General features: G+C 40.5%; 3 protein-coding genes across 4 annotated transcripts; 2 read left to right on the top strand and 1 right to left on the bottom strand.

Moving 5' to 3' along the window:
• The first annotated feature begins 2,645 nt into the window (after positions 1-2,645).
• On the top strand, positions 2,646-16,566 carry LOC121739823. The gene is made up of 15 exons (XM_042132404.1): positions 2,646-2,873; positions 4,623-4,895; positions 5,539-5,689; positions 7,308-7,474; positions 9,022-9,116; positions 9,278-9,446; positions 9,678-9,885; positions 10,158-10,301; positions 10,546-10,691; positions 11,198-11,295; positions 12,244-12,384; positions 14,395-14,481; positions 14,758-14,902; positions 15,680-15,800; positions 16,240-16,566. Exons 1-15 carry the CDS (start codon positions 2,828-2,830, stop codon positions 16,370-16,372), a joined length of 2,124 nt encoding a protein of 707 aa, XP_041988338.1. The 5' UTR covers positions 2,646-2,827; the 3' UTR covers positions 16,373-16,566.
• A 1,975-nt stretch (positions 16,567-18,541) lies between these two features.
• LOC121739681 (pro-resilin-like) lies at positions 18,542-22,686 on the bottom strand. 2 transcript variants are annotated; one of them, XM_042132211.1, is made up of 5 exons: positions 22,658-22,686; positions 21,478-21,642; positions 20,470-20,592; positions 19,800-19,976; positions 18,542-18,957 (listed from the first exon to the last, which is right to left on the bottom strand). In XM_042132211.1, the coding sequence occupies exons 2-5, from the start codon at positions 21,490-21,492 to the stop codon at positions 18,754-18,756; spliced, it is 519 nt and encodes a 172-aa protein (XP_041988145.1). In that variant the 5' UTR covers positions 21,493-21,642; positions 22,658-22,686; the 3' UTR covers positions 18,542-18,753. The 2 variants fall into 2 exon arrangements, with proteins under 2 accessions (XP_041988145.1, XP_041988143.1); XM_042132209.1 differs by lacking the exon at positions 22,658-22,686 and having other exon boundaries at positions 21,478-21,711.
• Positions 22,687-24,668: 1,982 nt separating this feature from the next.
• On the top strand, positions 24,669-26,921 carry LOC121739680 (protein SCO1 homolog, mitochondrial). The gene is made up of 5 exons (XM_042132208.1): positions 24,669-25,088; positions 25,256-25,379; positions 25,466-25,547; positions 25,826-25,952; positions 26,702-26,921. Exons 1-5 carry the CDS (start codon positions 24,810-24,812, stop codon positions 26,849-26,851), a joined length of 762 nt encoding a protein of 253 aa, XP_041988142.1. The 5' UTR covers positions 24,669-24,809; the 3' UTR covers positions 26,852-26,921.
• Positions 26,922-26,957: the final 36 nt, after the last annotated feature.

Below are 26,957 nucleotides of genomic sequence, written 5' to 3'. Positions count from 1 at the left end.
CGTTGTGTGAGGCAACCTGTTGTGATATTCAGAGTTCATTAAATATAAGCGCACAAATATACCAGTTTATTCTATACCCCTTACCCCCTACAACCTTATGGAAGACTTTAAGTTTTTCCGCACTTTAAATAAAATTATTTGTAGTATGATGAAATAATTATGCGACCTTTTGAATAGTAAAAAAAACTCTGGAGCAGTGCAGTGGTGGATATCTTTTGCCCAAAAAGAACCACAAGATCGCTAAATAAAATGTAAATTGACGAACATATAACCTCCTTCTTTTTGGAAGTCGGTTTAATAAACTACAGTCTGTCAAAAAAGTCATGAAATTAAAAAGTGGCAACATCGTAGTGTCATCTCTTTCAAATCAATCTAAGAAAAAAGGGATGACACTACGATGTTGCCACTTTTTAATTTAATTACTTTTTTGACAGACTGTAAATGCACTTGATATAATATTATACCTTGAATCTTCTAAATATTTATAACTCATTTGACATACGCGGGCTGCAGTTTTCCGACCGCTAGAGTATAAAGATTAATAAAGTTATGTAACTACTGGGTAAAATAATTTATGTTTGTTTAATACGATGCTATAAAAAGTGCTAATACACAACACAATTATAACTGATCGTGTTTTCCTGTCGGCTGTCGCGTGGACGTCATTTCTGCCTCCTCGTGTATTTGCATCACAATGTTGATTGTTATCGGCCCCGCAGTTGGCGAGGTACCGCCATGAAAATATTCGAAGCTCCACGCATTACCTATAGGTACACGATACATAAACATAATATAGTGTTAGCGGATGTCAAAGGACAAGCTATATGATATTATATTTATTTATTTAAATCGGTATATTATGTTAGTCACTATATATAATTTTAATAAGTGATTATTATATTTAAAATAGTAATAAGTAAGGTACTTGATTTTGACAAATAGTTATAAATGGCGGGAGGATTATTTACTTCAGTTATACTTCCTCTTCTCATATTTAAGTAGATAATTATCTTAAATATGGGAAGTACATTAATTAATATTTAGAACTATGTATTTAACTTATTCTTAGCCATTTTTGATTATTTTACTATATTTGAATTGTCAACGGCAGTTCGTTTCTTTTGTGTAAAATGGTATAAAAGCCAGCCATATTGCATTGATTGATTCCTTCTGTAAATAACTTTGAGACGTCTAAGGTGAAACTCTGTTCCAATAAATACCGCTCAATGTATAGTTATACAAGACTTTTAATACTCTCTAATAATAGGTAGTAAGAAGGACGAAATTAACCAATAATCGAGCAGAAAACCTGATGGTAAGCGATTGCCACCAATAATAGATGCTCGCTGATGAAGTGAAGTTACTTGGAACTCTAATATTTCTGGTCTTTAAATCTCTAGCCTCGTGTATGATCCCTAACAAGTAGTGGCGTAACGTCGGGCAGGGCCTGGACCACAAAGGGGCTCCTGCCCAAGAGACCGTGAGCTCAGAAATATTTTTTACATATTAATAATTGTACCATGGGTACCAGCAAAAGAATTGGCCACGGCCTCAGATGGTATAGTTAGTAGTTACGCCCCAGCTAACAAGGGTTATGTTTAGTGCATCTAAAGTAGCTAGCGCCCTGCCCATATAAGTACCTAATTGTTATATTGATTGTATAATAATATGAAGTCGTTACAAACGTCTTAGCGTATTCCGGTGTCCCAAACACCATCAACCATGGCCTCAATTATGGTCAGAAATTAATATTTAATGTAAAAATAATGATGGGTAAAAGGTATCTTAAATGGTTTTTGAGAAAGGTCGTCGTAGCTATGGGCTAACTCATGGTTCCAGATGGTGTTTTTTTTATTAAGTCTACCTATGCAGCTTCTGAACTCCAAAGTAGGTATTTGACTAGAGTCTAGACTCTAGCATTTAACTAGGCAAATAGAAGCTCTATTAATATTTTTTCTATACTGAGGCCAATAACAATGGCCAATGGTCAGACAAGTCTTGGACCAATGGATGGATACCTCAAAATATAACTAAGTACAAATAGGTTATAGGTAGATAAGTAGCTTACAAAGTAACGAAATGTTTTCGGCCTCTACAAACATATCATTATGATGTACTCACTTCCCTCGTAGACAAACGTACTATTATGTCATTTTGAGAATGCCGCATAATAAACGGGTGGGATGTACCGCGTATATCATTATGGAGATATCCTGGAAGCGCACTACGGGTTCCGATGCTAAGCACCCGCCTGCTTTATCGAGTACCGTCGATTTCGTAATACTTATTACTCGATTTACACTCGCGCGCGAGCCACGAGGCGAGCCGCGAGACGCGCCGCGAGCCCTGAGTGTAAACTCGAGCTCGCGGCTCGTCTCGCGGCGCGGATTGCGGCTCGCAGGGCTCGCGTCGGGAGCGATTTCCAAAGGAGCTCGAGGGGGACACGAGCTTTGTGTTTACACTCGCGCTTCGACGCGAGCTGCGAGACCCGCCACGAGCCGAGCCACGAGACGCGAGTATAAATCTCGTAATACAGTTGACAGCCTATGCCTGTCTATACGCTAAATAGATGGGCGTGCATCATTCGTTTTCCATTGTGGCCGGCCATAATCATCGCCAAGGTCGCGCTGCACCTGAGTTGGTCGTGTTTACAACGGCCACAATAGCTCGTCACGCGCGTCGCGGCGGTCCGCGATGACAGGCGAGCAATATTTGTTCAGCCGGCCTTCCTGACTCCATGAAAAGAAATTCAGTACTGTGTTAAGTTTTAACATGCGTGTGTCAAACCGAACCTTGTAATGTGTGATTTTGTGAACGACATTCGACAATGACTTACAAACGTTACATATTTTTGATCTTCGTGCTGATAGAACGTGAGTACTGTGTTTTATTTGTTTTGTTGTAATAAATCGTAAAATTATACGTGGGAGAGCCATGCTTCGGCACAAATGGGCCGGCTCGACCGGAGAAATACCACGTTCTCACAGAAAATCGGCGTAAAACAGCGCTTGCGCTGTGTTTCGCCAAGTGAGTGAGTTTACCGGAGGCCCAATCCCCTACCTTATTTCCTTCCCTTCCCATCCCTACCCTCCCCTATTACCCTATTCCTCTTAAAAGGCCGGCAACGCACTTGCAGCTCTTCTGATGCTGCGAGTGTCCATGGGCGTCGGAAGTTGCGTTCCATCAGGTGACCCGTTTGCTCGTTTGCCCCCTTATATCATTAAAAAAACATATTTAAGTATTTCTAGAAAATCAGGTGCCAACTAGGTATATAGCATATTTTGTCCCACATTTTACAGGTAGATAACAATTATTTAAGGTGTTGTTTATTATCAACGGAACATGCGTTTCAAAAGACGAGCTTACCAAAATACTCCTTTCTCTATGTAGAGAACACGTCCTGTGTTGTACAGTGTACGCATTTTAAGTTATTATATTTCTATAACAACAAGTTGAAAATATGATACAACTAGACGTTCGCGTGGCTTCGCCCGCGTAAATTAGATATTTCACAGACAAATTAGTCCACAAAAAATAGCCTATGATCCTTCACGTGGTCTCCTTATCTGTGCCAAATAACAGAAAAATTGCTCCAGTAGTTCGTGAGATAAGCCCTTTCAAATAATTTCCCTAGTTTTTTTCCAAATTTTCCTGTATTTCTTCGCTCTTATTAGTCTTAGCGTGATAAAATATAGCCTCTACGAATAATAAATAGCCTATAACCTTCCTCGATAAATGGGCTATCGCCTATCTAACACTCAAAGAATCTTTAAATCGGACCAGTACTTCCTGAGATTAGCGCGTTCAAACAAACAAACAAACTTCCGCTTTATATAATATTAGTAATTAGTATTAGTATATACTTACAACTGATTAGTTCGACTCTACATTTTTCTTCATAAAAATCGTGACTACATTTTTATTAGTTAAGTACCTACGTGTAACAAGTGATAACGTACTACCCATTATTTATGTAGGTATTTGTAGGTAATTGTTACATACGGGCTTGTGTAACAGATAGGTACCCACAGTTTTGATCTACCTATACCTAGTGCAAACAACGCGGCGAGACATACATACAATAACACGAAGTTCTGGAAACTCATTTCTTATAGAAACTCTGTCATTGACCATAATATCTTGGACGGTAGTACATTATGTAGGTACTATCAGAGAAGTTGATTCCTAGGCAGATGGCGGACCTAAGTAATTTGGTCGCGTTACGTCAAACCCATCCGACCGATCACAGCTAACATTGAATAATGAATTGACATAAGCCGACCAAAAGACGTAGGTCAACTGCCTACGAATCAATTTCCTTGATGGTACATACTGAATATCATGTACGTTTTCTATGGATGCAAACAGCCCCGCCTCTCGGATATCCGTGAATCGTTTCGTAATTTTCCAGTTGGCATCCATTTTTCTGTAAAGAATAATAATCAGCAGCAGGTACCTACTGTAAAATACATGTTTTTTAACGCCTGGCCCGGTCGTAAACTATGCTCGACGCACACAATTAAAAGATGCTCTACAAACTGATTAGGTACAGTTTGTAGAGCATCTACGACCATTTACCCAAGTGTCGTTTGTAAGAGAAATATTTTAACATCTCCCTTCAGCCAGCAGGCAATGTCCGCCGCAGCTGACAGCGAGCTTCGTGCGCTGGTCTGGTGTGAGCCCCGATCATGCTGCTCCAGTATTCGCGTACACGGCCAGCGGCGCCGAAGAGTCCCTCACTGGCGCCTGCCTGGCCCAGTGCCGGGAGCTCCCCGACTGCGCCGCCGTCCTCGTAGCCTATAACAAGGGAACCTGCCATGGGATCGCCGCTATGGAGGAGACGAGGTTCCTCGGTGACAGCACCGTGGTGTATTTCAAGAAGATCTGTACTATGTGTGAGTTGATTTAAGTTTACGTGTAACTCGTAAGCATCAGACGACAGACGCATTTACAAAGATACGCCGTTCGGGGGAGGATCTATGTTCTAATTTTGAATCAGAGGGTGTCAAAACAATTTATTGTGGTCACTCCACCAACAGTTAAAATTATAATTTACATAATATATCAAGTCTTTCATATGCAACTCATAAGTTTTAAATGATTATGAAACGTAGTAAACATCGGGTACATCCAGACTATACGAAGGATATCTGGACGCTGTTAAGCATTTGTGTTACATCATTTTTCATTTATGAATGCAGTCATGTTATTTAGAACAGGGGTTCCCAAACTTATTTTGTCTACTGCCCACTTTGAGAACAAATTATGTTTTAGCGCCCCCATTGCTTGATGAAATGAAATAACAAATCACTCCCTAAGCCTCTACACAACGCCCCAATTTTTTTCCGGGTCCCACACCGCCCCCCTTTAGAGCTTCAGTGCCCACAAGGGGGCGTTATCGCCCACTTTGGGAATGGCTGATTTAGAACAAGACTGCATCATCCATAATTCTCAACAATATTTTTTGTGGGTTAAAACACAAATGCCTGTCTAACCAATGTATTATTATGACGTCTTTTATTCAGTCATTTTTTTCAGTGCCCGAAGGCTGCGAGCGTCGCTGGTGGTCTGTGGAGAGTACTCCAGGCTATTACTTCAACTCCGAGGGCCCCGTCAAGAAGGTGGTGGTGAACACCACCGTACAGCAATGCTACGACCACATGCTCGAGTCTACCGAGATAAGATTCAGGTCGGTGTTTTTGGAACGAAGTTCCTTATCGCCCGTTGCGAGAGGGGGCTAGACGGAAAAAGTTGTAACGACACTTTTTTAGTACCTCCGAAGTAAAGGCAGATGGCGTTGATGTGGTGACGACGTCAACTAGCGGGAAATTTAAAATTGTACCATTCCTCTATGGCGGGAAATTTGTTTTTTTACCTGGGTGGGGTGGCGGTACTCGACATTTTTTTTTAAATATTATTTTTATAATAACTTCGTTCTATCCTGGTGTCCCTTGTTTATTTTCTTTTTTCCCTAAAGGCAGGTCATTGTAGTCCTGACGTCACTGCGACCCGAGGATCTATTGTGACTCCTTCGCATTAGAGTAACATCCCCGACCCAATGCTGCTCATAAATTGAACGATATGGTTGGGGTTGGTGCCATTCACAATTTTCTCTGTGGATGGGTATTCGTATTTTTTTTAAACGGGCAAAAGGCCCACCACACATTCCCACTACTGCAACTCCTGTGTCGCCAGGATCAACAGTCGTAACCAACCACGAAAACCCTTTGATATGATCTCAGGGATGTCCGAGGGACAAGCTAAGTCTGTCTTGGGACCCGCAACGAAATTAAGTATTCGTATACCGTCGTGACCAAGATGCCTGTTCCTGCTCATAGGTCTCCTCGTCGTCCTCCTCGCAGAATCTGCAAGTTGTTATGCTACTAACACCCATTCTGTTAAGGTGTTTGTTGAGCTTGCAGTGTTGAGTAGGTTCGTCTTCTAGGCTCTCTTAGGCAGGGCCTTAGAGCTCATGGAATGCTGAAATCAGCTAATCACGGATGATTGGCCAAAGTCTTCTAAATTTTAAATTTTTTAAGGAAGAAAATAATTATGCGTTTTATTAGTTAATTGTACAAGGAGATGTTGTGCATAACATTGGCAAAATTATAAAGAAATATAAAATTGTTGGTAGTTCTTGGTAAATTAAGCGGCATACCTAAATCAATTTTTTTCTTTATTTTTACAAAAACGTAATGCTTAGAAGTTTCACGGAGTAAAAAAATGGAGCTACTATTAAACTACAATCAGTTCGTTGTCAGTAGACATAATAGCTACGTAGTACCACAGTAGTATGGTACTTAACAATACTACAAGGTCTTTCAAAAACCATAAGCAATGTGTCGCAATAAAGTGCAGATAAGAGACAATGCTAAAATAACTTAAACGCCTCGCGTGCGGACTCTACGTAGAGCCTTGAAATAGATCTCATTGTTCAGTAATATCATTAATTAATAAACCTAGAGTAATTAGGTGTCATGAATGACATTTGTGATTCACGCCAAAGAGTTTTCCAAGATTCCTAAAGTTACTAGTAGGTAACGCGCATAAGTAGGTACATAATTGATTTTTCTATGATCCTGTTTCAAAATGGTACTCAATATACATACGTATAACGTAGACACCCACATACATTTGGCTTTGTAATTTTCTTATAGCGTTTGCGGGATTTAAAATTTGAGGAGGGCATTTAAAAGGCATATTTAGTTTAATCAGTTGCCTCACTTGCCCTGATCCATAATCAAGTAAAGAACAATTTCTTAACTTACCAATACCGTCAATATGCCTCAAGGGTTAAGTAATTTCAGGTCAGCGCAATGGGTAGACCTGAGCAAGTCGTCGTCCATGTTCAAGATATCTGACGGGACGCTGGGCAACTGTATCCTGAGCGGCGAGAGTAGAGTTACCGAGCCGGAGTCCTACCGCGTCTCCAACTACCGCACCCTGTATGTCGAGAACCAGTGTGAACATGACTGTGAGTATAATATATCTCACCTATACAAGATATCTGCCGCGACGCTGGGTAACTACATCCTGAGCGGCGAGAGCAGAGTCACCGAGCCGGAGTCCTACCGCGTCTCCAACTACAGCACCCTGTATGTGTAGAACCAGTGTGAACATGACTGTGAGTATAGTCATCTCACCTATACAAGATATCTGCCGTGACGCTAGGTAACTACATCCTGAGCGGCGAGAGCAGAGTCACCGAGCCGGAGTCCTACCGCGTCTCCAACTACCGCACCCTGTATGTCGAGAACCAGTGTGAACATGACTGTGAGTATAATATATCTCACCTATACAAGATATCTGCCGCGACGCTGGGTAACTACATCCGCGTTGAGTCCTACCGCGTCTCCAACTACCGCACTCTGTATGTCGAGAACCAGTGTGAATTTGACTGTGAGTATAGTCATCTCACCTATACAAGATATCTGCCGTGACGCTAGGTAACTACATCCTGAGCGGCGAGAGCAGAGTCACTGAGCCGAAGTCCTAACGCGTCTCCAACTACCGCACCCTGTATGTCGAGAACCAGTGTGAACTTGACTGTGTGTAATGTGTATAGTCATCTCATCTATACAGGATATCTGCCGTGACGCTAGGTAACTACATCCTGAGCGGCGAGAGCAGAGTCATTGAGCCGGAGTCCTACCGCGTCTCTAACTACCGCACCCTGTATGTCGAGAACCAGTGTGAACATGACTGTGAGTACAGTCATCTCACCTATACAAGATATCTGCCGTGACGCTAGGTAACTACATCCTGAGCGGCGAGAGCAGAGTCACTGAGCCGGAGTCCTACCGCGTCTCCAACTACCGCACCCTGTATGTCGAGAACCAGTGTGAACATGACTGTGAGTAGGCAGTCATAATATCACCTATATGAACTGCAAAAAGAGATGAAACATAACACATTGACGCTAGACGTGTGAGACTTATAAATCCAGCCCTACGCCTGAGCTCTTTCGTCCCACTGGGTTATGAGAGTAAAAGGAAAAGAGAGTGCTCTTGTATACTGCGCACACAATTGGTCACTATAAAATTACTACTGCGTAACTGGCCTGGTTTCAATGTAACCAACCACCGTCATCGAAACCGTTGTGGGAGTTATTTTTTGATCGTAGCGGCCGTCTGGATGCCATGTAAGCAGCCTAATTTACCTATTAGTTGATATACTAACTAGTGGGTTCTAGATACTGAGTGCTGGAGTTGACTGAAACTTGTTTATATTCACTTTGTGCTAATCACTTTTACCTTGATACCTACAGAACTGATCCAGCACCAAAACCAACAATTGATAATATTATACTTAGTAAAGAATGATCACGATGACAAAACAACATAATATTAAACCTTTGAGCGTCTCATTTATAAGTCAACGAAACTTTAATGTTCTTATAATTTGCAGCTTTTATGATATCGTTATGTACCAGTTACCATAATTATTGCAGTAGCATTGTTGAGATTACATCTCTGTCCAAAATATTCCCAAGAAAATAATCATTATAATAACTTATTTCAGATTCGAACAAAATCGACCGGTGCTCATACGAAGAATATGACAATCAGACTCTAAAGCATGTGGACGTTACCTACCACAACATTACGAGAATCGAGGTAAGTTCGTATGCGAATGAAAGATACCAATAGCAATGTTAATGAACGAATATCCACATCTGACTGGATGGTACTAGAAGCAGCCATAGTCCCATACCATCCAAGATAGCGCCAAAAGCCCAATTTTTTAGGTTGTCACTTTCTACGTTATTTTTTTTTAGTGCAAATCGGCATGCGAGTCAGAGTCGCGGTTTGTATGTCGCGGGTTCACGTTCACGGCGAAGGAGGGCAGCATCTGCGACCTACACAGCGAGGAGCTGGCGGCCGGCTCGTGGCTGCTGCGCCGACTGCCCGCCGCTACCTACTACCGACGCGTTGTGTGCCTTAATAGTGAGTTGACCCAGTTACTCGTTTACTTGGATATTGGTTATAAAATCATGGGGCAAACGAGCAAACGGGTCACCTGAAGGAAAGCAACTATAGTTGCCCATGGAATCGCAACATAAGAAGAGTTGCAGGTGCGTCGCCGGCCTTTTGAGAGCGAATACGCTCTCTTCTTGAAGGTTTGCAAGTCGTAATAAATGTAACAATAACGTGAATTCCACTTTTCCTATGTTTCAGTATCCGTGGAATGCACGGACACGGATCTGGTGGTAACGTACACGCCGCGTGCGCACTTCAGTGGCGTACTGTACGTGCCTGGGCGAGAGGGGTGCGGTGCGCGGGGGCGAGGCGCGGCGCCTGTGCGCCTCGCACTTCCATTGGCCGGCGACTGCGACGTTAATTTTGCGTACGCTATAAGCAGAGGCCCTAACGGTGTTGTGAACAGGTATGTTGGTCATTAACATAAGTGATGACGTCACGATGTGCCTGCTCATTGCAATGGTGTATGCTGTACATAAAAACGATGCAGCCTAATAAACAAAACCCGGTTGTATAAAAAGACCAACTTAACAAAAACAAAACTTTGAGTATCTATAACCTCTGTATGTATGTTTGATTTTTTTTATTAGTGAAGGACAAAGGTGTATCTATATCTTAAAATAATCGTCTAACATGCAAGTAAATGCATCCTATCCTTTAAATTGTTTTTATTTCCAGGACAATGGCATATGTGATGCTGATGATCCAGAACAACCCCATCATCCAGGCGGGAGGGGACCGGTGGGTGCGCGCGGGCTGCTCGCCCGGCGGGGCGAAGGCCTACACCAGGGTCGACGCCGCGGTCTCCGTGCAGGACGCAGGGTAACGATCAATGATAAATCAATTAAGTAACGAGATCGACGAATCACACATTGTCGGTTGATTTCATGCTATAGTCCGGTCGAAAAACAGGTCGCGATTTCTATTAATTTCATTTACCTCTGTCACGAACCTGTCGAAACAAGATAGCAAAAGTATCTCGTTTTTATGGGTCCGGAATAGGGATGCTACCGAAATAAAAATATTGTATTGTGACGTCACAATTACTTCTCTATGTATGTACCAGGAGACCATCGGTGTCGGAGAACAGCGCGAGCGCGGTGTACGAGGCGGGCGCGCCGCTGGCGATGTACGTGGTGCGGGCGCACGACGCCACGCCCACCGCCGCCGTGTCGCTCGGCGAGCTGTTGGAGCTGCGGATAGAGACTACTGGTTGGTTCTAGACTACAGAACTACAGAAGGTGCTATAGATCATTCGACACGAGATTATCTTAAACGTTTGTATGGAAAACACTGTTGTTTTTTTTTATGAAAGAAGGGGGCAAACGAGCAAACGGGTCACCTGATGGAAAGCAAATTCCGTCGCCCATGGACACTCGCAGCATCAGAAGAGCTGCAGGTGCGTTGCCGGCCTTTTAACTTTTAAGAGGGAATTGGGTAATAGGGGAGGGTAGGGATGGGAAGGGAAGGGAATAGGGGAGGATAGGGAAGGGAATTGGTTTCACGCCGGTTTTCTGTGAGAACGTGGTATTTCTCCGGTCGAGCCAGCCCATTCGTGCCGAAGCATGGCTGTGTAGTTTTATTTGAAATTAATAAATATTTCATCATTTTGTAGACTGATGTGAGTGGTTTTTGGGGTAAAGAAGAGCCTGGGTGACCCAGGCTTCTTCTTTATACCCAACCCCAAGCTTTACTTACTTCAGTGTTTGTTTTCTCAGAGGACAACGAGATCGAGGCGTACCACCTGGTAGCGTCATCCCGGCACGGGGACAGCTCCGTGCTGCTGCTGGATAGTAGAGGTTGTCCAGCTGGACAGGTAGTAAATATGACGTCCCCTTTTCATGCTTTATTTGGCCGGGTAAAGTGAGAAAAAATTGCTCGTTTGCGTTGTTGTGCGTTGCCCAAGCGGCACAGTAGCGGTGCCGGTCACGATGTTTTAGTCTGTCAAAAAAGTGACGAAATTAAAAAGTGGCAACATCGTAGTGTCATCCCTTTCAAATCAATCTAAGAAAAAGGGATGACACTACGATGTTGCCACTTTTTAATTTCTTCACGGGTCGTCGGTTTTAATTGGACGCGGAATTTTGACGAGATAAAGTGAGAGGTTGAATGGCTCATTGTGCTGTCACCAACTTGTATTGTGTTGGCGTGTATAACTTAACTTACAGCGCGTTGTTCCGTTCTGACGACGTCACGTACTTACCTGACTCGGCCAAATACAACTTGTATGAAAGTGGATGGTACTGAAGTAAAATAATCGGCCAAGTGCGAGTCCGACTCGCGCGCACTGAGGGTTCTGTACCATTATAGAGCAAAATTAGGCCAAAAATTGTGTTTTTTTTTTTGTGTGGGAGCCCCCCTTAATTTTTTATTTTATTTTAGTGTTAAATTAAATATTAAAGTACACATATAACTCAGGACTTTGAAAAAAATTCAAGTACCCACCTGACACCTGTTGCCATTTTTGATATAGAGCAAAAAAGGCCAAAAAAATCACGTTTGTTGTATGGGAGCCCCCCTTAAATATTCATTTTATTTTGTTTTTAGTATTTGTTGTTATAGCAGCAACAGATACACATAACCTGTGAAAATTTTAACTCTCTAGCTATTACCGTTCTTGAGTTACAGCCCGGAGACAGACAGACAGACGGACAGACGGACAGACAACGAAGTCTTAGTAATAGGGTCCCGTTCAAAGGGTAACTTTGGGTACGAAACCCTAAAAAACGGTGTCTGGTTATTTTGATTATACTGTATGTGACAGGTAGACTTCCCGGCGCTGACGCGTACGTACGTGGACGGCGCGCAGCGGCTGTGGGCGCGGTTCAAGGCGTTCCGCTTCCCCACCTCGCACATTGTGCGCTTCGTGCTCATGGTGCGATTCTGTGACGGCAAGTGCACGCCGGTACGTATGATTTATCTTTTTCGGAGGAGGTTATACATTCGGCTGTATATTATATTTTTTTATAGGGGCAATTCGCCCACCACATTGCCGCCATTTTAACTCCTGTGTTGCCAGGATCAACATTGACTAACCGCGGAAAAAATATGATCTCAAGGAGGAACTCAGAAAAGTAGCACTATGTTTTCGTATAATAGGGATATATATTTGTCAACTTCTATAGATAGAGGAGGAGAAAAACCTTAATTTTTGCCACTATTTTTAAAATCAAAAGTACTGAGATTTATGATACCGGCTTTGTAAATAATAGCTTAGTTTTATTCCCTCCTTTTGTTTACACTTAGATTTAAGATTTCATATTAGTAATTCCTATTGGAAAATGTTTATCTTGTGTCTCATTTTTATAATATTGCTGTCCCTTTCGCACGGGAATGTAGTGTGTTTCACACAATTGTTATTGCTGTATCTTTCTTGCATAGTTGCACTCGAACTATTGTTGTCTCTTTTTTACATGGCTTTGTTTTACACATTTTATTGTTTATTTATCTTATAAGAATGTTTGTTTACCATTGTATTAGCTTATAAGAATCCCATTTGATGTCATATTATGCGTAAAATGTTATATTTCAATAAACGGACTGCATTCGTTCGACAACAACCGATAGAACCCCACGGGCTCTAACGGTACAAATTTCCTATATAAACACGCACTTTCTCGGTGCATACACATTCACTTCCGACAAGCCAAGCAGATGCATGCGTAAGCCCTGCTCCACCACACTCCGCTCCAAGCAGTACCAAGTTCACTCCTGTGTTTCCTTCTCGTCTCCTGCACCTCCTTCTCCAGGAATCCATCCGGCATCCTTCACCCTTCAAGATACAGTCCACTGTTCTGCCACCCGGCGACCACGGCCCCGCCGAGTTTGTCGTGTCGCCAACAGGCTTCTTTATGTACAACATTTTTGGTTATAAATAAATAAATAAATTGTTTATTGCAGAAAGGTGGTTACATAACATTTTAAAGAACACATTATAAAGTTATTACATTGAATATCTTATAATTTGCGCAGCCCCTACACTAAGAAAATCTTGTGCTGTAGGGGATGCCTGCCAATTGATATTATATAATTATGAAGGCCACATGAAGACATCAGTTGGAAAGATATCAGTGAAGATTTATTTAACAATCCAAGAATCTAAATTATATTATTATTATACATATTATGAAGTTATTTATTATATAATATTAATTAATTCTTAGTGACTAAGTTTAATATAGTTACATAATTGTTTCTAATTTATGAAAACATTAATTATGCATGCATTAATACAGGAATAATTAGCATCATTTTTTAATCAATAATAATATCAAAAAATTATTTTATCATATCAAATTATTAACGCGTGCGTGCGTGCGTCCGTGCGTGCGTGCGTGCGTGCGTGCGTGCGTGTGTGTGTGTGTGTTACTTTATTATGTGTAGTAGATTTTCAGTCTCATTATATTTGAGCGTGATTAGCCAGTTGTTTACCGCAAGCTTGGCGTCTCTTGTGTTCATTAGGTTAAAATTCTCTATAACTTTGCTGACATTATTGGTATACAAAAATGGTCCTAAGAAGTATTGTTGGTGTTGGGCCATTGCAGAATTTGTCTTAGGTATCATGAATACTCTGTCCTTCCTTCTTTTATTACAATGATTTTTAGTTATTTCTGTGTTAACGGTATGGCGATGTTGTGTTAGTATTGATTTCCTAATAAACAGTTGTCTGACCGTCAGTACCTTGGTAATTTTGTAGAGTTCATCTGTCGGGAAGTCGTAGGGTTTGGATATAGCTACTTTTAGTATTGCTCTTTGAGCTCTTTCTAGCTGTATCGTTAATGTTTTGCAGGTATTATTGCAGTTGCAGTATATCCGTATGGGGGGGAGCCATACGGATATACAATAGGACAGTTGAAATAAAGATATTATTATTGTTTTATTTCCTTTTTTTTACTTCATTACTTTTATATTTCAGGCGAAATGTTCCAGAGAGGAGCGTAATACTCGCGGTAACGTTACCTCCGACTTTAGCAAGGACGAGGTCGCCGCTTCTGTGACAGAGGTAAATTACTGTAACTATTATGTATTGTTTAATTAATTTCAAAGTTATTTATTCTATCTTTTAATACACTTTTTGAAGAATAACTTCTTCAAAAAGATTTAAGAGTGACATGAAAAGTCAGATATTTAGAGTGAAGATAGAAAGAGAGTGGGGCCCTGTGGTGGGGCCACATTTCCTTTTCTTCTTTTTTCCTTTCAAAACGTGCAGCTCATAGTACAGTAATTTTACTTTGGTCATGTGAACTAAACCAACCTTTTTCTCTCATCATTATCTCAGGTCCCTCGTACGGCGGCGGAGCTGTGGCGGGCGGAGTGCGGGCGGGCGGGCGGCGGGCGCGCGCCGCTGTCGCTGGAGCTGGTGGTGGGCGCGCGAGACACGCTGTCCGCCGACACGCTCGTGCGTGCTGACCACCGCGCCGCGCGTGAGTATTGTCCATAGAGTACAGTATTGTCTATGGCGGAGCTGTGGCGGGCGGAGTTTATGTTAGTTAGTTTATGTTGACAAGACCATAGAATTAGAACGTTAGAAAAGACATTCCATACAATCGTTAGCGCGAAAATGTGTTACCCTCGAAATGAGTGAGCTCACTCATCTGAGAGCAGTGTGCCTTAGGACGCGGTGACAGCCGAACGTGTTTAATTCATTGATTACCGCGTTGTTTTTCGCTACATTTCGCTCCAGAATGCCGTCGTGTGCATTCCGACAGTGCAGTAACAACACTAGCAATACAAATAAAGCCAAATGTGTAATATTTCACACGTAATTACTAAGATTTTATTAATATTTAAATTATTGTCTTCCATTTTAAGAGAAAAATCAAAGCGAAGCGTAAAATGAGCGAAAGAGAAAGTAGTATATGCTATTACTGTAAGACAAAAAAGGACGACAATATTTTCTCGATACACATTTTGCATGCAAAAACATTGCTACAGTTTTGATGGCATACGTCGTATCTAAGTATTTTGATATCGTTGGACAAGACAATAAAAAATAATAAAGAAGTTTAACCTGAATACTTCAGGAAGCCTTTGACGTTTCTGAAATATGGAGCTTAAACTTCTTACAGCGTGCACGTATTGACATAAGTAATATTATTTCGAGGTTTAGGTCTTTGCTCAAAATATAAATGAAAATGCAATTTTCTTCAATTTTTCTTTGAAGTGTTATAACTTAATTAATCTTTAATTGGTTGTTTCAGCGGAGGAGCCCGCAACTGCTGGCGTGGTGTGCATGCACGAGCTGCTGCTGGTGGCGCTGGCGCTGGCGTGGCTCGCCGTGCAGGTGCTACTGCTTGTGGGCTGCTGCGTGCTCGTTAAACGGTAACGTTACCAGTTTATTGTATAGGCCATAGTGCTGCATCACTTAAAGATCGCTCGGCGATACTGAAAGTGATAATAAGCGCGTGTTTAAAAGATGTGCGCGCACCCGCTCTGCTCACTCCTCGTCTCATTAATGAAACTAAAAACATGTATATATAGCAAAATCCGTTTTTTCCCCATCGATTTTAAGTTGTGTCATCGCCTCGTGTCAAGCTTTTTAAAATTCGGTCGGCACCTCCTCGACCACTTTTATGTGAAGAGAGTTGGCCACTTTAGAACCCTAGCACGCTTAGCTAGACGCATCTAATCATCAGCGACGCTTGATGAATTACTATATCTTCCTAACACGATTTGTAGTTTTACGAAATGTGCTCATTGTTTTGATGATTCACTGTTTTTTTACACAAGTATTTATGTTTGTTACTGTTATCTCTTCCAGGTACCGCAACCTGGCGGAGATGAGCATGCACAAGGAGTACCAGGCGTTCGACAACGGCGGCTTCGACACCGTGTCCACGCACCGCCGCGTGCACTGGCCCGACCAGGACATCGACATCGTCCGGGGAAATTGAACCAGTGGCGTAGTCGTGCCCAGCGTTTTGGAGGCCCCCAGCATAGGCGTGGAGACAATTCTTTAACACGTTTTACAAGGCCTTTGATATATACATAATAATATGGTAGAGCTTGTCTTATTTGAAAATACGCGCCCCACCACTTCACTAGTTGATATAAATGAAAAATGTTGTACTGTGAATACGAAGGAGAGGCGCGTAGCAGCTAGCCTCCTGGTATAAACTGTTTTGGGTTGTTTGTCTGTCACTGTTTGTTTGTTCGTCACTGTTTTGGGGCTGGAAGCCTAGGTGTAAATTTTTTCTTACATACAATTTGGCCCCGTAGCTATAGACTACTACTAAGTAATATAATATATACTAATATAATATGAGGTACGCTTCCATAAAATTTATAATATGGATATGATTCAATTATTATACTTATTATGTATGAAATGTGGTACGAGAATTTGGTGACAAAAAGCATCCTAATAATATAAACTTAATCTTTTCGTCTCTGTAAAAATACCAACGCTTTTACTATTTTTCCTAGAAATATTCTAGTAACTATGTACTTAATTAAAATAGCGATAAATTTGATATAATCAAAGATTTGAACTTAAATAAGTTTTAGTTAGTCAGTTTAAATTGTAGCTTTAATAGTGTGATAAAGTTTGTAAAAATTAATTAATATATGTACTTGTGCTTATAATTAAATAATAAATATTTTTAAGTAGCTATTGCTTCTGAAAGGTTTTGTTTTTAATTTTCTTTTTTTTATAATTTTAGCCTCTACCTTAGATAATTAATGATCCTACTTATATTATAAAGGCGAAAGTTTGTTTGGATGTATGGATGTGTGAATGTATGGATGTTTGTTACTCTTTCACGCAAAAACTACTGAACGGATTTTAATGAAACTTTACAATAATATAGCTTATACATCAGAATAACACATAGGCTACAATTTTAACCGACTTTCAAAATAGGGGAGGTGTTATGTTCGTTTTCTTATATTCAACGATTACTCCGCCGTTTGTTAACCGATTTTCAAAATTTTTCTTTTGGTATGTAGGGTATCATCCCAATTTGGTATTATATTCACAAAAGTAGTGATCTGATAAAGGATCCATAAGTAATCGAGGGAACTCCTCAAAACTTATAAGGAAACATGTGGTGACTTCGGTTTCGTGAGAAGTATTCTAAGCATATGCTACTAACAAGTAAGATTTTGCACCGAGATATACCTGGTATACCGTGGTTCGGAAGGTGCTAAGAGAACTCCTGATTCTTTATAGATACAAGTTTGGGAGTTTCGGCGTTGTTTTAAGAACAGAAAGCATATTATGCTACTATGCAAATTACATTCATCATCATCATCATCACTACCATATTATACCATTTCATAGTCTTTTAGATCGAGACTCGAGTTTGTCAAGCGATAATTAAAAAAAATCTATACCTTCCTAATATTATAAACCTGAAGAGTATGTTTGCTTGAACGAGTCAATCTCAGGACATACAGGTCCGATTTAAAAACTTATCCCAGTGTTAGATAGATCATTTATCAAGTAAGACTATAGGCTATATTATATTATCACGCTAAGAGTAATACGACCGAAGAAACTGAGGAAAATGTGGGAAAAACGGGGGAAATATTTTTTATGGGAAAATGTACGGTTTCTGTAAAATTCCTAATTTACGCGGGCGAAGCCGCGCGGGACATCTAGCAATCTTATAATAATTGCTATGGACTGAAAAGAAGAAGGAAAAAACTTTGATTATATTTAGCACACGTATTATTTTTATTGCACCTTTGATAAATACATACATATTATAATACACATTATAGTAACACAACTTAAAAACTCATTAAATAAATATATCAGTTTGGTATAAGTAACTATTAGTAACATTAAACATAAATAAAAAAAAAAACTTACTATACAATATCATACAAAATATATAATACAATATTTCTATGTGTAATGATTTGTGACAATAATGTAGGTGCAAGGGAGAGTTTTCCATTTCTGCTTTAGAGATAATTGATAAATATCAAACCTTGGTTACAGCCACATAGTCTATAATATCGTATTAATATTATTACATATAATAAAATATTATATAGTAAGCTCTATATTACTATATATTTAATTACTTATAATAATATTACTACGATATTATAGACAATGTGGCTGTAAAGGTGAATGCAGATTTGTTCCTCTATACTACGCAGTCGCTTTCAAATTCTGCGAGTTCTATGTAATTAAGCTCATTTGCCGTAGTAAATAAAAATAAATAAATAATTGCGGCGCATAACGTGGCTAGATCTTCATTCACCATAAACAACTTCTGATCTCAGAATCGCGAATATTATTGGTTGATTGTTAGGTTATGTTTTACTGCGTGACGTTAGCGGGTGCGTACAGCTGCGGCGGGGGCGGCGCGGGCGAGGGCGGGGGCGGGGCGCGCGGGCGCGGGGTTCGCACGCTCTGCCTGTTGCTGGCCGCGTTGTAGTGGTAGCCGTCGAACTTGTCACCACCACCACCACCGCCGCTACCACCACCAGACGTGGGATAAGTCGCTGTGCCCATGTACATCACCTGGACAAATTATGTGGAAGTGACCATGATATTACATTGGAATTGCCAATTGGAGTGGCCATGATAAAGGGGTGATTCGCAATATTTATTCCTTAAAAACTTTATCGTGCAATCAGTAAGAGATACATAAAATGTCTTTTCGCTGCTTATTTCGCTGCTCTTTACACGTCTAGGATTTTTTTATAAAAAAAACCGGCCAAGTGCGAGTCGGACTCGCGCACCGAGGGTTCCGACAGCTTAAAGGTATTATAGACCTGAGTATTTGGTATGAATTTCAATTTAATACCTCTACGCGTTTATGAGGAAATGGGTAGTAAGTTTAAAATTATTTAAAAAAAATATATTATGTGATGTAACTAAAAATTTATGGTTTTCGTAATTTTTCCTTTATCTATGCTATAAGACGTTGCTTCGTACCAAATTTCAAGATTCTGAGTTCACGGGAAGCACCCTGTAGGTTTTGATTCCCTTGCAAGTGTCGAAAATTTGCGGCATAAACGGCTGTATCTTTTGATTGCGTTGGCTTAGAAGTTTGATTTTTTCACAGCTTCAAGGGACAGTAGACCTGAGTAATTGATATAAATTTCAGCTTCATACCTCCACGCGTTCCTGAGAAAAAGGGTCTTGACAGACGGACAGACGGACAACAAAGTGATCCTATAAGGGTTCCGTTTTTTCCTTTTGAGGTACGGAACCCTAAAAAAAGAGCAAACGGGTCACCTGAGGAAAGCAACTACCGTCGCCCATGGACACTCACAACATTGGAAGAGCTGCAGTTGCGTTGCTGGCCTTTAAAGACAAGTCAAGCTTCCCAGTAAATTCAGAGTTAAGATGATCCGTACCTGGGGTCGGAAGCCGTCCGGTCCGGCCTCGTACTCGACGAGCTGCGTGCGTCCGTCCGGCAGCAGCACGTGGTAGGAGCCGGACGCGCGGTCGTCCTTGCGCTTCTCGCTGTGCCCGAAGTCCAGCGACACGGCGCCGTCCTGCACGTCGTACGTGAACTCGTAGTTAGCTGGCAGCTGGAAGGAAAATAATATTTGGAGCGTGAGTAACAAAGAAGCGAACTGTCGCTAAACCAAAACTTGTGCTCTATTATTTACTTCACAAATATGAAACCCGCACTTTATTTTATGTTAGAAATAGTGATTTAAGGGACCTATCAGACAGAGAGGACCACGCGGTTTTGTCAAGCGTTCAAGCAATTACCTACTTTTGTGTTCTTTGTTTTGTATTATTACGTTATATAGAGATACTCACACAGGGATCAGCGGTCAGTCACACAGGAGGAATTCTGACCGCGTCAGAATTCCTCCTGTGTGACTGACCGCTCGAATGCAGAACGTTTGAACGCGTGACCGCTCTCTGTCTGATAGATCCCTAACAAGTAGCTTATATTTACTTACAATATTATTATTTTGAACTCGCAAAATTTCTAGAGAAACATTGATTTTTATGATTCAGTGATTCAGTATTTTTTTAAAGGAATACCATTTACCAACTCCTATGCCTTACCACTGGTTCTGGAATAGGTTTTTTCGGGCCACCGCTGCCGCCGCCGCCGCCGCCGTTGACTTTCGGTGGCAGGTACTCTTGTGCAAAGACCGTACTCCACAGTGTAGCCCACACCAGACATCCCTGAATGTAGATATTAATATTTAATTGAATTTTTATTTAATTGAAATACATGAGTACTTATAAGAAAATAGTCGGCCAAATGTGAGTCCGACTCGCGCACAAAGGGTTCCGTACCCGTAAGGGAAGCTCCCCCGTAATGTTTTTTATTTTATTTTAATAATAATATTATTAATATTAAAGTACGTAGGTATACCTAAGCAACGATTTTGTGAAAAATTCAAGTACCTACCTGCCTGTTGCTATTATTGATATAGAGCAAAAAAAGCCAAAATCAATCACGTTTGTTGTATGCGGGCCCCCTAAAATATTAATTTTATTTTGTTTTGCTTTTACCGTACTTGAGTCTGCCTGGAGACCTGTAGCCTGGAGACAGACAGACAGATGGATAGACATCGAAGTTTCAGTAATAGGGTCCCGTTTTTACCCTTTTTGGGTACAGAACCCAAAAAAAAGAAACTAAAAATTCTTAAGCCTATTTGACTTTTCCTCTCACGATCATGCGCTATCAGTAAAGGCCGAGATAACAATGTTGAAAGAGACGCACGACCCGATCTAGATATTTAGCCGCTCCGGGCAAAGATAATTTTCTCCGCCCTTTACATACAGAAAACCATCAGCTAGTCTTCTTGGGAATTATTGGGGGACTATTAAAGTAGAAACTACACTTAAATATTTCCACTATCCAACCTGAAGTAGGCTGTAAGGTAAAATTCTCAAACTTGGGTGGTAGATGACTACTAAGTTGTAAGATAAGTAAATTTTGCCGCCCCTCATTTTTTTGCCGCTCGGTAATTGCCCGGCTCGCCCCTTCTTAGTTCTACGTGTTCGATGAGTGCTGTTATCATAATAAATTTAAATTTTTATTTGCCCAAAATTAAAACTCACCCAAGTAATCCACATCTTGCAGCTTCGTGTTGTGAGGGTCCTCTAAGTGTGAGGATCCGAAGCCGGGGTATATAAACCGGCGGTCTGCCCCGTCTGCGGTTGCGGCGGCACCGCCCCTGCTGTTTTCGTCACTGCGCCTCACGACTCGCGAATTTCAAAATTAAACTGCATATAATTGCTCTAATGTTAACTTTATCAAAACAACTTGAGAGACTTTATGAATCTGCTTGGGGAAAGGTTGGGAACTTGGGTAGATTTGAGGTCGCCGAGGAATCGGGCCTGAGGGGGCCGGACGGGTGTAAATCCATGCCTATGACCATAAAAAAATACTTAGTTTGTCTACCTAAACAGGGTGTAACAAAACTAAGTGATAATACTTTAGAGTTTAGGGTGTGTACTGTCAGGCGCGGCCGCAGCCTGAAATTGGGGGGGGGGGGGGGTCACTCACTACTCACTACACTAATTTTTTTTTTTTTATCTGCGCCCACGGACGGTTCTGGGTTGACAGCTGTCTAAGGTCGGACGCAGTGGCGGTTAGGGGATAGCTAGAAATTTCCTTTTATTACGAAGCAAGATTTTGAGATTTTTTCAATTTGACCTTAGATTTGGGGGTGGGGGGGGGGGGGGGGGGGTTGTCATGTCCCCTGTGACTTCCCCCGGACCCCTTCGGACCGCGCCTGTGTACTGTATCTACTGTATATTGTGTCTCTTCTATAGAGGTCACTGTGAAAGTAGCAGCCTTGAAAGAGCAAATTTTTTTGTGATTTGTTTTCGCAAGCGGCATGCATTTTTTCATACAAAAGTGAAAAAAATGTTTTTACATTATAAAATAAGGGGGCAAACGAGCAAACGGGTCACCTGATGGGAAGCTGAGCAACTATGTCCCCCATTGGCACTCGTAACATTAGAAGAGCTGCAGGTGCATTGCCGGCCTTTTAGCGCTGCCTATCCCTATAGGGGACCCACACACATTAGTCATTACACACACGTATTAATACTTAGTTTTGTTACACTCTGTATCACAGCGCACGGAAGAGCAGGCCGCGCGCTTGCAATGCATTATTTACACGAACCGTTTCGACGCACTTTTGACCCCCCTGTATCTCAGTGGCTATTGCGAGAGCAAAGATAAAATCATACTCACGTAATTATTATATATACTAGTACTTAAGCAGTATACCCAATTTCATAGATAAAGGTTCGGTAGTCCTGTAGATCCTGAAATATCTCCCTGTAAAAACAGCTTATTTTGGCACTCACTCACTCACTGACCGGTAATCAAAACCTCTAGGCCACTTCAAATAATTGTCGTAGCGTTATAAAAGGCACAACAGATCATGTGTTATATATATTATGTAGATTGACAAAAAATGAAGTCGTAGAAATCGGTCAAGCGTGAGTCGGTTCATCTACGAACTTTAGAGGCTACTTCCAAATGTCCTAGCGTTATGAAATTTGGCACACAGGTTGTGTGTTCAAACTTCAACATGTTCAACACCTTCGGACTATGGTATATCTTGGTGCAAAATCTTACTTTTGGTAACATATTATGCTGGAATACTTTATACAAAAGCAAAATCGCCAAATGTTTCCATTTAAATTTTGAGGAGTTTATTCGATTACATAAGGATCCTGTTACCTTTCTTCCTTGGTACGCCAAGTACCAAATAATATTTTAAAATAACAAAAGGATTTTCACAAAATCACTCATCAAACGACAGTGTATTGTTTAAAAGCATATTCTGACTATGAAAAGTACTAAATAGGCTCAAAATACGATGATGCATGGTGTGAGGGAAGTGATGATGATGACGAATAATCTAATATGCTTAGTAGCATATGCTTTCAGTTCTTAAAACAACATCGAAACCCCCAAAGATGTATCTTCAAGGAGATTAGAGTTCTGTTCACCACCTTCGAACCATGGTATATCTTGGTGCAAAATCTTACTTTTTGGTAGGATTTACTTGAAATATTTCATTATTTATCCAAAATTACTATAAGATTCCATTTGAAATACTTCAAATTATGAATCGAAATCATAATTAATTTATAATAATTATGTATGGGGTTTTAGTATTAATAGCGAGGAATTTCCTCGATTACTTATAGATCCCAACATCAAGTCACCTTTTTTATGAACATGGTACCAAATTCGGATTAAACCCCACACTAAACCGAAAAAATCTTGAAAATCGGTCCACTAACGGCGAAGTGGTCGTTGAACATACAAAAAATATATATATATATATATAAACAGATGAACATATAACCTCCTCCTTTTTGGAAGTCGGTTAAAAACACGGTTCGGGCTTTCGTCCACACATTCAGCATTGCTTTAGTTTTACTCCAAATCGATATATTTAATTCCATAGAGCTGGCTCGATGCGAGCGTTCGAGCTTTGAGTTTTGCGGTCCACACGGTGGTTTTTGCTCGATTAGGATTAAAACTAGCAAGTAAAATCGTATGTGAGTAGGTACTTAGCATTAATTAGTTACGGTAGTTAAAAAATCAGGGAGGCTAAACAAGTTAGGAGGTAACGCTAAAAAGTTGGAGGTAACTGATTAACAGTAAGTAGTAACTGATAAATTTCAACAAATCACATAGGTCAGCCACCTGCTTATAATCAATTTCTTTGATAGTAGTTTGATAGTATAGTTTCAAAGAAAATATACCGTCGAGGAAATTGATTTCTAGGCAGTTGAAGGACCTAGACGTCATGTGGACTGTGGTCGGCTAATAATATGTTAATTCAATGTTAGCTGTGATTAGTGGGATGGGTTAGGGTTAGATTAAACGCGACCAAATTACTTAGCCTGTCCGTCATATGTCTAGGAATCAACGAATCAACTTCTTTGATAGTACCTACATCATACAATATGTAACATGATTTACTCACTCTATTTTTAGGCATAGGCTTTAACGTGTTACGTGGGCGGTGGTCAAGGGCCAAGGCTGAGGGTGGCGATTGCAGGGCTTCATAACGTTATCGAATACCCGAAAAAATATCGTTACGTACCGGATCAGATCCTGGTACTTGGTAGACTTATATAACGCCGCGAATGTGCATTTTCTTGCAATAAAGTTTTTATTTAAAGACGAATGACTGTCAATGTCAAAAACAGATTACAGATGTCAATTGGCCGCCAGTTGGCTGTCAGTGTCACTGTCAAGACACAAATGTGCATTTGTCATTTGTCGTTTTCGCGATTCCGCTAAATTTATATTTCCACAAACATTGCATTTATTTCCAATTATATATTTCTGTTAAATAATAACAATAAGGATTACCATAACTTTATGACTACCGGTTACATAAGGTTCCTTTAATATGAACAGTATATTAAGATATTCACTGAGGCCTGCGCTAAGCCGATTCTTATCAACCACACCAGTGAAACTATGTGCTGTACCACCTAAAAGAAAACCTAAGAATGTTATTGGACCGATAACATGGAAGTCCATGGCAGTAACAGCGGCAGTCGCTGGGGGACTTACCGGTTTTATGATGTATGTAAGAAAAGAAAAACAAGACGCTGTTGATCGCGAAAGAAAAAGACAAATTGGAAAAGCAAAAATAGGAGGCACATTTGAATTAGTGGATCCACAAGTATACATTATTCTCTGTTAACATACACAGCTTCTACCACCTCGCAACAAGTCATACAACTGAAAATTTAAAGAAGAGACTTATTTTGCTGTTGTGCAATTTGTTTTTTAAATTGTGAAATCCTTTTAATTAATGTATACAGTATACAGTTAATATTCCTATTGCAGGGCAAACTAGTCAAAAGCACAGATTTCCTTGGTAAATGGATGTTAATTTATTTTGGATTTACACACTGCCCAGACATATGTCCGGATGAATTGGAGAAATTAGCAGAAGTTGTGAACATGCACGGTAAATTTTCACTGTCTTATTTTTTTAAAGTATATTATCTTTATTTATGCACTATGCTATTTATCATGATAATTTTTATTTTCCAGATAAAATGCCATCCGCCCCACCACTTCAACCGCTATTCATATCTGTGGACCCTCAAAGAGACACTCCAGAAATGGTGGGAAAGTAAGTAAATGACATTCACAAATTTACATAAAAGAAAATCACAATATTGCTGACTATATACTATCAGAGAAGTGGATTCATAGGCAAACCTACTTTGGTTGTGTTTTGCCAAACCCAGCCAACGGATGACTACTTACATTAACTTGACATAATCCGACCAAATGACATAGGTCTGTCAACTGCCTATGAATCAGTTTCTTCAATGGTACACTTTGTACTTTGAATTAATCAAAATAACATTATGTTAAAGTGCATTACTCCAATTTTATTATTAATAGGTACTGCAAAGAATTCACTCCAAGGTTGTTGGGGCTGTCTGGTACACTGGAGCAAGTGCAGAAGGCGTGCAAATCCTATCGTGTGTACTTTAGTGCTGGACCGCAGGATGTCGATAATGATTATATTGTAAGTACTGTCTTTTTTTTATGGAATAAGGGGGCAAACAAGCAAGCGGGTCACCTGATGGAAAGCAACTTCCGTCGCCCATGGACACTAGCAGCATCAGAAGAGCTGCAGGTGCGTTGCTGGCCTTTTAAGAGGGAATAGGGTAATAGGGCAGGGTAAGGATGGGAAGGGAATAGGGGATGGTAGGGAAGGGAATAGGGTAGGGGATTGGGCCTCCGGTAAACTCACTCTGCGAAACATAGCACTAGCGCTGTTTCACGCCGGTTTTCTGTGTGGACGTGGTATTTCTCCAGTCGAGCGGGCCCATTCGTGCCGAAGCATGGCTCTCCCACGTATAAATTGTCCTTGAAAAATAATCATAAATGGTGCTTTTTCTTTGGTAATAATGTGCAATGAGTGTTCACTAACTACGACTGTGTTACTAATACCTTAGAGCCAGGCCACAACACGCTGTATCGTAAAAATCTACGACGTCGCAGAACGCATCGTGGAAATCTGCGATGCGTCAGCGACATTTCCGATGATATTTTTGCGTTGTAACAACGCATCGCATTTCTGTGCGATTTTGTTTTTGCGATACGACACCGAAACGCTGGCCCTTATAACTGCAAAAAAGACATTGATGAACCAAGAAAAAATATGTTTAAAATAAACTAAGTTTTGAAATGAAATCTTATGTTGAACACATGTTCATCAACTTAGCTGATAAGCATATTGTGATATTGATAGTTGGTATAATTATGTTCCAGGTGGACCACACAATAATTATTTATTTAGTGAATCCTGATGGCGAATTTGTTGACTATTATGGACAAAACAGAACAGCCAAGGATATACATGAATCCATGCTCGTTAATATTAAGAAATATGAGGATGGAAAGAAGACTTCATGGTTTTGAACAATGCCAATAGATTTATAGTTAAATGCAATCACTAATTTATTTTGTTAAATAAAAACGACAAGTATTATTTTATATTGTTTTATTAAACTAATTACAATATCTA

This window comes from Aricia agestis, chromosome 2, assembly GCF_905147365.1.
Source record: "Aricia agestis chromosome 2, ilAriAges1.1, whole genome shotgun sequence".
Classification (NCBI taxonomy): Eukaryota; Metazoa; Arthropoda; class Insecta; order Lepidoptera; family Lycaenidae; genus Aricia; species Aricia agestis.
The sequence above is the reverse complement of the archived record's forward strand: the minus strand, read 5'-3'. Positions and strand labels throughout refer to the sequence as shown.